The sequence below is a fragment of the Vanellus vanellus genome, assembly GCF_965231255.1.
Source record: "Vanellus vanellus genome assembly, chromosome: 2".
Taxonomy (NCBI): domain Eukaryota; kingdom Metazoa; phylum Chordata; class Aves; order Charadriiformes; family Charadriidae; genus Vanellus; species Vanellus vanellus.
Genome location: NC_138906.1, coordinates 12532693 through 12543623, shown reverse-complemented (window position 1 = coordinate 12543623; position 10931 = coordinate 12532693). Strand labels below are relative to the sequence as shown.

At 45.1% G+C, this 10931-nt stretch overlaps 1 protein-coding gene across 1 annotated transcript in view; it reads left to right on the top strand.

Moving 5' to 3' along the window:
• Positions 1-7062: 7062 nt before the first annotated feature.
• The window catches only part of IDI1 (isopentenyl-diphosphate delta isomerase 1), a gene marked incomplete at its 3' end in the record, with an annotated part of 5462 nt that continues 1593 nt past the window's right edge, over positions 7063-10931 (top strand). The window contains exons 1-4 of the mRNA XM_082479768.1: positions 7063-7432; positions 8082-8245; positions 9285-9377; positions 10803-10929. Coding sequence (XP_082335894.1) covers positions 7284-7432; positions 8082-8245; positions 9285-9377; positions 10803-10929 — 533 coding nt within the window. The 5' untranslated portion in view covers positions 7063-7283. The remainder of the gene's footprint in view (positions 7433-8081; positions 8246-9284; positions 9378-10802; positions 10930-10931) is intronic.

Genomic DNA, 10931 nt, shown 5'->3' with positions numbered 1-10931 from the left:
TAAAAGGCTGTAATGAAACAAACTTAGACAAGCTGGAAGATTTAACAAGAGGGATAAAACCACACATAGAAGTTTCTCTTTTCTTGCAAACACCAAGATGTCCTTGAACAACGGTTCAAGGCTTAACTCGAAAAAGTTTTCTTTGTCTTTCAATAAGCACAATCTTTTTATTTAATTTCATTCTACAACTGGAACCTAACATCTGTTCAGCCTCTGAATACATTAAGGATATTAATTCTTCCCTCAAATTTGTTTTCACTGTTTTTAGCTCAGGAAAAGACAGAAATACTGAAAATGGCTCCTTACAGACATAACTTTCACCTATCTCGGATGGTTCTAAGTCATCTTCCCACTGTTGAAGGCCAGATCTACCCCGTCCCACCACAAACAGCACCTCCCTTCCTCAGGCAGTTGTGCTGCACTTCAGGGAATTTGGGTGTTTCATTTTTACTCCATCTGTACATGTGTCAGAGGGTCTGAACTTCAGAGGATCTGAACTCAACCTGCAAACTAATGAGGTACTACACTTGTCTTGCTTAGGACATGCAGCAGCACATAAACAAAGTTAGCGAGCAGAGTCTCCTCAGCAGCCACCCTCGGTTGCACTGTCTGCAGACCTGGAACCATCCCTATAGCCTCAGGCTGGAAGTGTTAAATAATAATAATAATAATAATAATAATAATAATAAAACACAACAACACATTGGGTTAGAAGAAGAAGGGCTTATTTTAGAGGAAGAAGGGCTTATATTCGGTTATTTCAGTATTTAAGAAAGAATGTGCAAGCCATTTCACGCGGCAGCCAAGCAGAGTGGGGCGGGCTGGGAGGGGTGCCGAGGCTGAGCCCCGCCGTACGCCGCGGGCCTGGCGAGGCGGCGGCACCGCGCAAGCACCGCCCGCGGTCCCCCCGAGATCCCCGCACCGCGCCCCGGCCCCTTCCGTCCCCGCGGCTCCCCCGGGGGCTGGGCCGGGCGGCAGCGCGCCCGCAGCCCCTCAGGGGAGCCGCTGCCGCCGGAGACGACGGGGGTCTCACCAGGCGGGAAGATGGCGGAGGGTCTGCGCCCCGCTGAGGGGAGGGGAGCGGGGCGCCGCGGCCCCCCGCACTCACCTGTCAGCCACAGCCGGGGCGGCGGGCGGGAAGGGGCAGGGCGGAGAACGGCGGGGGGGAAGAAGGAGAAGGAGGAGGAGGAGGAGGAGAAGGAGGGCGGGAGGGGCAACGGCGACGATAAGCCCGGCGCCGCGCTCCGGCAGCGACGCGCCTCTCTGGTGAGGAGCCCTCGCGGCGACATCCGGCGGCGGGCGGAAGCGGCGCGCGGCCCCCGGCCCCCGCTGGCCGCCATGGCGACGGGCAGCTCCTCGCAGCCAGCCGGGCCTCCCTCCCATCCCCCCCGCCTTCCCTCCCCTGGTGGCCGCTGCTCGGAGGCTTGGAAACGCCACCGGAACGGGGCTCGTTGGGGCTGGACACCGTCAGCCCAGGTAGATTGGTACCTGAGCTTACCGGTCGGTGCCCACAGCCGCAGATGTGCTGCGTTTGAGCTGAGGTGCGGCCGCGAGCCCCGCCGGACCGCCAAGAACGGGGGCAAATGGCTGCACGGCCGCCTCCCCGCGCCGCGGTGGTGAGCTTCCAACCCTGCCTCCCCCAGGGGTGTGTGTAATGCTGGTATTTAAGAAGTCGAGTTGTGTTTCGTTCTAATTGTCGCCGAGTGGACCGCTGTGGGCTGACGAGGGAGATGAAACTGCTGAAACACCACGGGGATTCCTTATTTTTAAATATAGAGTGGCTGGAAAATACCGAATCTGGACTTTTTTCTACTGCATCTGCAGACGATATGACAGAAACAGTGAATCAAAGCCAACCGCTACATTCTGCAAGTAGGCTGTTCACTTTGAAGCTTACAACACATAATTGAAATGTGATTAATTCCTTTGCTGATTAACACTTAGAAGAAACCTTCACCTAAAATCCTTATTCATTGTAGCATTTTGTGAAAGTCAAAAGAGGCCTTTGCTAATTATTTTCTCTCTTCTTGCAGATTATCTAGCTGCCTCAGAAGAGGTCTGTGAAAAGGCCAGAAGAATATGTGCCTCAGAGTGAGGGCTGAAAATATTACATTTTCTTTTCATGTGCTTCACAGCTGCAAGTATGCCTGCTGTTCTCCTTTATCTTCTTTTTCCTTTCTACATCCTTCTGTGCACTCACGTCTTAATTGCAGCTGCACTAACACAGTCAAAAATAGTGTGTTTTACCTATTTACTAGCATCTTTTCAATCACTGGAGGTCATTCTACAAGATAACCAGCCTAACTGGTTGAGAACTTCCCATAATTTTAGCCTATTCCCCTCTGCAAAGCCACCAAAAGGAGAAAGGCAGGGAGCAAAATGAGTAGCTAAATGGCTTTAAGGACAGGAAAAGCAGGGGGCAGAACAGGCAAAAGATGGACAAGAGGCAGAACAGAGTTGCCTGGGAAGAAGCCTGAGCACAACCTGACCAAATGCCACTATTTGATGCTTTGAATTCTCTTTATAGTTGGTGCAGCTGCAGTTATCTCAGCCAAGTCACAACTCCAGTCCTCAGCTGCTCAGTTCCTAACTAAACATTTGTTTAAGCCTCATTGTTTCTAGCAAAATTACTTAATCCTAATATAATTCTACTGTACCATAACAGTTTTAGCTATAAGTATGAAGGAAAAAAATGTCCAGCAAGAACACAAGGATCCACATTTGAGATTTCCCGGGGAAAACACTTGGTAGCTTTCTTAACCTCTGGAGCAGCTCACCATCTAGGAGCAGGGGGCAATACAGAGATGACCATTTTTTTTTCCTGAAGAAGAAATGCAAAATACTGCAATGAGGAAAGACAGGGGCTCAAACAACTTTTTCCTTTATACAGGGTGACTCTGACCTGAAAATTAACAGGCCTTGTGTGGATGCAGTTGCTTTTGCACGAAAAAAGAACAGCAAGTGGCCTGATGTCACTCTAGCCCTGTCACTCGTTCGGATTTGTCATGGCACTACAAGAGTAGCAAGCACTGTGTAATGTATAGGAACAAGTACAGAACAAAAAACTGCACCCGCTTTTCACGAAGTATTTAAAACAAGAGACAGCATACAGGAGCCTAGGGAAACAGGGGACAGTACTAGTTAGCATCTTATCAACACCTAAGAAGCTTTTTTAATAGGCACTACAGTAAACGGAGTGGCAAAAGTTAGGTTGTCCTGGACAACACCTTCCAGACCTTCTGCACCCATGGCTGCACTTGAGAAGACAAAATGCAAGGCTTAGGAAACCATCAACAGAGCAGATTGATAGTTGAATCTCCCAAATCAAGATTTTCCAAACCTGTAAAAGTAGCAGGAAAAGGCAGAGCCTCCTGTCCAGACCAAAAGAAAGAAAAAAGAAAAATAGAAGAGAAAAGCACTCAAGGGTTATTTCTTCCTTCATATAGGAAACCTAATAACTCCTTCCTAAGAGAGTTTTCCTATATCATTAATCATCACCTTATGCTGTACAAAAACATTTGGAAGCCATCCATCATAACACTCTTTCCATCATACTTGAGATAGCAAAACTAAATGCAAATACAACATCCTACTTATATATTTAGCATACATGTCTTACATTTTTACTACAAAGCCATCTGTCTTCCCTGAAGCAAGCTGAAGCCAACCCACTTTCCTGAAATATGCCTTTTAAGAAAGAAGGGTCAAGCGAACAACAGCAGATTAATTAGGACTGGGAGGTATTTACCTCCCAATTCAGATAAAGCCCAGGCTGCTGTTTGTTCTGCACATAAGTATATCACTTAGACAAATGTTGTTGAAGAGCTATGACTCCAGGGCAGGAGCAGACTTCTGAAAAGGATTCTTCAGGGAGACCAGGAACAAGGATAGCTCTGTAGCTGAGAGGGGTGAGCTGGAGGTCTTAAACGTTAGAACAAGTGAACAGGAAGCTTAAAAAGGGCAGGTTGGATGTGAAGGGTGGGAAAAAAATGTAATTTTCCTTGGCCAAGCTGAAAACTGAGGAAAGACTTGCTTCAAGAGTCTATGCACTCTGGGCTGGGCTCAAATCCCAGGTTTGTTTGGCATTTACTTCATCCTGTGGTTTACCATCTTGTTTAACTTGCTGGAGAATTAAGATATTTTCCTCCAGTTTGGTGGGGATTGCATTTCCCTTTATCTTAGTAGATAGCAATTCTGTCAGTAATTTGAAGCTGGTTGGATTTTCAGATGAAATGAGAGACTTCCCAGTGGTGACAAGAAACTGTTTTTCCCTTGTTAGAGTCTTTGGAAACAGTCAGCAGACTTCAAAAGATGCCTAAATTAAATCAAGTCTCAAAGGTACGTATATGTCACTTCAGACACGCTTCTGTTTACATGGAGTGGAGTAAAAGTTCTGAGGTTTCAGTGAAATGCATACCGTTACAAAAAAAATATTTTATTTTCAACACAAATAGCTTGTTTGAATGTACAGGGCAAGTCTGGAGCAGAGCGAGAGGGAAGATGATACAGGTGACATAAAATGCCTTATTCTGAAAGTGTCTTTGGTTAAAGGCTTGGGAGGTCTCTCCCTTGGCTGTTTTGTGAGAAGGGTGTATTTTGGTGCTGTCATTTGGCTGCCTTTTTACCTCTCATTATCCACTGGGACTTGTCAGACCTGGTTCTCACAAACATCGCTCCAGCTGAAGTGCTTCGTTTGTCTGTGCAAGACAGGTTCTATAGTTGTTTCTGACAGTCAGGTTCTAAAGTCACTGTATGGAAGTTCTCAATACTTATTACTAGGAAAAATATCTCTTTTCCCCATAATCTATAGGGATACTTTTCTGGTATCCCTCCACTGTGTAGCCTGAACATCACTGTGTACATCTGCTCCTTGGTGTATGTCATACATCAGCTGTGCCCCACGTATAGACCCCCTCTCTGTTTTTTAGGGTAGATGTTTCTATTCCAAAAGAGCTTCACGGTTGTTAATTCTTTTGTCTTCATATGAGATGCTGGTTTGAATGTCCATCTCAGTAGTTATTTTTCATAGATTTGTGTAGCTTGTACATTTTTCATAATTTGTGTAGCTCTGGATACATTAAGAGACTGATAGAAGAAAAAATTGATGGATTTTTTTCATCTGGAACAATGAAACTAGCAAGTGATCAATATGGTGAAGAATGTTCTTGGTATTTCTACAAAGCTCAACCTCCAGTTACTGTCATTTCATGCTAAACAGTGATTTGGGATAAAAAGTAATCTTTGTACATTTTACTCCTTTCTGAGAGTGTGTTATTATTAATGTTCTTGTTTTAATTAATATTACATTTGTAATGTATTAATGAATAATACAATATTAACATTAATGCACTTATGTTTTCTATAGTTAAACGGATATGCAGCAGCTGGCATACTCTTACAATTTTTAAAACTTTTACTTTTGATGCTCTCTGCTGGTTTCAAGTTGCTTCCGCTCAAACCACCTCCTGCTCTTCATTAAGCTCTGCACAGCGGAACCCCTGTAAGATATTAACTGTCAATTTGAACATTTGGTTCTGCTAATGATATGTCTCAGTGAAAGGCCATCTGTCCTGCTCACAGGAAAAATCAAAACAAACCAGACTGAAATGCCAGAACATGAGCTGAGAGGCAATCAGAAAGAATAATGTCCCCAACACATGTGAAACATCATTTCTAGGCATTTTATAGAATCTAACCATAAATTCAAATCTGTGGACAAGCGATAAACCAGAAAAAGAATTCTTGTTCAAAAGGTACGCAACAATGGTGAAGTTTCTACAGAGGCTGGTATTGAAGTTCCTGTGCCTTAAGACTGCGTATCTGTGTGTATCTAGAACTACCCTATCTAAGCAGCTCATCTTGACATCTTGCCTACGCTTGATTCCTATCCAGAAACTGTTTCTTTCTGTGTCTCTTAAGAACTCAATGAGTTAGGCAATTTCAGAGCTTGACTAACACAGCAACAGTCTTCTACAAACTGTAGCTGTCAGTGAAGGAGGGGAGACAACTGGCCAGTATTCCCCACCTCTGGAGCGCTTATAAATACTTAAAGGGAGGGTGCCAGGTGGATGGGAACAGTTTTTTTCAGTGGTGCCCAGTGATAGGACAAGAGGTAATGGGTACAAACTTGAACATAGGGAGTTCCATCTTAACATGAGGAGAAACTTCTTTACTTTGAGGGTGGCAGAGCACTGGCACAGGCTGTCCAGAGAGGTTGTGGAGTCTCCCCCTCTGGAGACATTCAAAACCCACCTGGACGCCATCCTGTGCAACCTGCTGTAGGTGACCCTGCTCTAGCAGGGGGTTTGGACTAGATGATCTCCAGAGGTCCCTTCCAACCCTGACCATTCTGTGATTCTATGTATGGCATACGCTTAACCTCTTTAATTCATGGGGTGCTACTATGGAGTAAAGAAAAAAGTCCAACATTAAACGTGTTACAGAGACTACCAAAAAGCCCTGCGACTCTACAGTCTCACGGTTAAGGCATCTACCTGAAAGAACTGATCAGAAATTCAATCCAGGAACTGCCACGAACACAGGTGTATCTGTAGGAGCTGGCACTATGGTGCGATCCTTTGGTTTCCATGGACGGGTGAAAAGCCACTAAGCAGTGCTTGATGCTAGAAACACTCGAGCCTCCTAATTACCAAGAAACCATAAAGATGGCTCTGATCTTTGCAGCTCACAGCAGCTTTCGGTCTGCTCCCCCGATGATGGCCTGGCCGTTACCGCACCGACCGAGGCCCGGCCTCGCCCAGCCTGGCGAGCCTGCCTCTCTGCCTTGGCCAGGTTTCGCCGTGCGGCTCCGTGCCCTGGCAGATCCCTGCAGCCACCGGGCCTCGGTGCCGCCTCACTGACGGGTGGTGACGGAAGGCGTCCCGGAACGGCGCCTACATCTTCGGAGCTAAGCTCGGAACGGGGAACGGAGCCCGGCTATAACCAGCTATCGGCTACCGCTTAACCCACCCGCACAGAGGTCGCAACCCAGTAACCGCGGCCCCTTCCGTCGCCCACCCTGCCGGAAATGGCTACGCCCCGCCAGGCGGGGCCGCCACCTGACCCGGCCTCCCCAATCCCATTGGTAAGCACGCCGCTATCCCCTCTTCCTATTGGTCAGTACTTCCACCTAGCTGTGTTGCGGCTGGCTGCGCCCTACGCCTTTCCCTCTGTCGCTGTTAGTCCCTCCTCCTGGACAGCTTGCGCCGCAGTGGGGCGATCGGGCGATGTGGTGACGTTGGTGCTTGTGGGTGCTGCCATTGGCGGCAGCGGGGTGACGGACGATGTGGCGCGTGCTGCGGCGGGCCGTTACCGCGGGCTGCCGCGGAGCTGCCGTCCCTCAGGGGCGTCGCTGCTGCCGCCGCCGCCGCCACCACCACCAACCGCTCGCGTCCGCCGCCGCCCTGTGCGGGGGGAAGGCCCAGGCCGAGAGGTGACGGAGCGGAGCGGAGGGGCGGCTGAGGGACGAGGCTGGGGAGAGGGGGAGCGGGCCCGGGAGGGGGCGGCGGGGGGCTTGGGAGCTGACGGGAGCGCGGCTGGGGCGGGCAGAGGCAGGGGGGTGGGGGCCGCGGACACGGGGTTTGGGTAACGTTTTGGGTTCCCTGGGCTTGGAGTCCTCGTTACTTCGCGCTTACTGATGGCGGGCCGTGACGCGGGGGCAGTACACGTGCCCGCGTTGTCTGGCACTGTAAATGTAACCAGCGGTAGAGTGCAGAACGCGCACCGGCTGGGGGGTTCGGCGAGGGGAGATTTGGAATGGGGTTTCTGACACGGCCCGTCAAAATGTCGCACTTGGCACGTCTGTCCTGCAGCAGCTGCTGCATGGAGTTTCAAGAGAAACAAAAAATAATTATTTTTTAGCCACCTACACATCACATTGCAACACTTGGTACGGTGGGTAGGAAGTTTCAGAAATCCAAAAGCACGTAAAACCCCCAAAATATAATTGGTGCACAATTTACACCGTGACAGAAGAACTAGCCATTTGATTATTTCTCACTCTCTGCCCAAAAAGAACCTTATAGATGTTGTTATTATAACTGAACGACTCTTCTTTTTGTTGGTTTTTTTTTTTTTTTCAGTAGAAGGTGTGCTACCATCACGATGCCTGAAGTAAACACAGATCACCTGGATGAGCAGCAGGTGCAGCTCTTGGCAGAGATGTGCATCCTTATCGATGAAAACGATAATAGGATTGGAGCGGATACCAAGAAGAACTGTCACTTGAATGAAAACATTGACAAAGGTACAGCTTGCTTGCCTTCTAAATGAACCATTAGGTTGATGGAATATTTTCAGAAATATAGTCAGGATTAAATTAAAGCCTTAATCTCAGGTGGGTGTTGCATTGAATTAGAGCAAGTACTTCCCTACACCCCCTTCACCCCCCAGTGTACAATATCTAATTTTAAAAATACTGCAATATGGAGGAACACACTATTGGAGCCAGTATCAAAGGAGAGAAATGTGTGATTGCAGATATAAGGCATATGTCTTGATAAATATTTCTTAATCACATTTTGATGATAAATACTATTATTTTCCTATTAGGAGATTCTGTACCTGGTTCTGTGTAGTTTCTTCTAAAGAATGCTGCTTCTTTGCTGAGTTGTTTTCAAGTAGAAGAGACTTTGATTTTTAAGTAGTTTGTGCAGAGTTCTACTTCAAATACTGCTAATAGGAAAAGGGTTATTTTTTTGTTTTTGTCATTCTGGTTGATTAAGTGTTTTATTTGAAGTTGGTCAAATTCATGAATCTCTTGTAGTAGTTTATGGCCTCCTTTTCCATATTCAGGGGAAGCATCTTCCTGCAGAGTGAGGAATAACGAGCTCAAAAGTTGCAGAAAACAGCAATTGTACTGTTTTTAAGGGATTTTGTGCTTCTGCAATTCCTGAAGCTTCTTGAAATCCCATACAATTTTCTAGGAGTTTTTGAGTCTTCTCTTTTTGATAGTACATGTGTGGATTCCAAGTCCTCCCTTAAGAAGCTTGCTCAAAAGTACACCTACAGAATGGTGAACTGACCAAGTCTAGTAGAATTCTTTTGTTGTGTTGTTGTTCTCAGTACTTTTAAAATTTCATAATGTTTTGCATAAGCTGACAGAGAAACCTAAACAATAACTCTGAGGGTTTTTTTTTATTAAATCCTCACTTTTTAATGTGTATCAATTTTAAATTTTGGTTACTCAAAAATGAGGGCATTCTAAGCCCTTAAACTCTATCTTTGTAGGTTTTCTTTCTCTTCTTAAAAAGCTTTCTGTGCTTGTTTTTTTGTTTTGTTTTTAGGTTTACTGCACCGAGCTTTCAGTGTTTTCTTATTTAATACAGAAAATAAACTGTTGCTGCAGCAAAGGTCAAATGCAAAAATTACATTTCCAGGTTTGTACTGAAATACACTGTATTTATTAAAATGCTTTATTTAAATCAATATTTTTGAAATATGCTAGTCTTAATTTTGCAGTGTGACTCACTCTTAAGTTTTTAGAATGTACTTCTTTGGAGAGGAGATACTTTTAAGAGTTCGAGGTGTACTTACCTTATGGATAAAGTAAGATAATGGGAACACTAGCTTATTGTTACACATACTCTTGGAAAATGATCGTTCCCTGACTTGCTTGATCCTGTTTATGCAAGTGCAGAGTGTGCGTTGTTTAACTCCTCTGCTGCAAGACCTATTTAGTGGAGTTGAAGCAATTGCTCTGGGAGCTGTGGAGAGTTCTCATTCCATTGGTAAAGACGTGTAGTTGATGTATAGCAGAGGCCTGCTGCTTGGAAGCAGTTGCACCGTGTTTCAGTGAGATCTGTGGACATTTATCTGTGTATTTCTTAAGAAAACGCTTTTCTAACTATAGAAAAAGTGAGACTGTGTGTATATAGTGCATGCTTTTTGAAGACTCCTGAACTATTATTATCAAATGCAAATGGAGAGGCATAAAAATAAGAAGCGGAATGAAAGAAAAATAGCTTACGTGAAACATGTTGGAGGAAACATAAAGCTGTCTGATTCAGAATTTTGGTTGGAAAACGAATTCAAGTGTTTCTAACCCTCTTCAACTCAGGGAATAAAGACCTGATTTTCCTTCCAAGGGAATCTTTAGGGATTTATTTTCCCTTGACCACTAACTAATGAAAATGCTCAAGTGTAGTGTGTAGGTAATCTGACTGTATTTTAGATGCTTTTGAGGTAGACTCTTAGGGATAAAAGGCTGGCCAATCAGAGTTATTCTACATTACTGATACATCAAAATATATAGGAGATATATATATATATATCAGTGTATACATATATACTGATATATATATTTTAATATACTTGAAGCAGAGGGTATAGAGTGTCTGTTCTTTAACACAAGCATAAACTGCTTATTTACTTCTCCTTGTTGTCAGCTGGTCTTGAAGCTCTGGGAGTATTTTCAATAATCTGTTGCATGTAAACTCCCCAAAGTAATTTTAATTAGCGTTTGCGGGATAAACAAGCGCTTCTCAAACTGGCGCTCTAAGTAGATGCCATCTTGGGTGTGAGAATGTATGTGTTCATGTGTATCGAACACTAACCTGCAAAGTAGTGCTTGGTACAGACAAATCTTGGTGCAAAATATGGAAAGAAAAATAAGAAGTGAAAATATCCTCTGTCCTCTCTGACCCTTCTCTACAAAAGAGAAACAAAGCTGTGATGTGTTGAATAGCTGTCCTGCCTCTCTGGGTTTTTTGGTGTTGGGTTGTTGGTTTGGGGTCTTTTTGTTTTGTTTTTGTTCTGCAATGCTTTATACATGTCAAAAATGTACTGATACAAACTTCTTGCAGATTGTTTTACCAACACTTGTTGCAGTCATCCTCTAAGCCATCCACTAGAACTGGAAGAAAATAATGCCATTGGTGTTCGGAGAGCAGCACAGAGACGACTGAAAGCAGAGTTAGGAATTCCCATGGAGC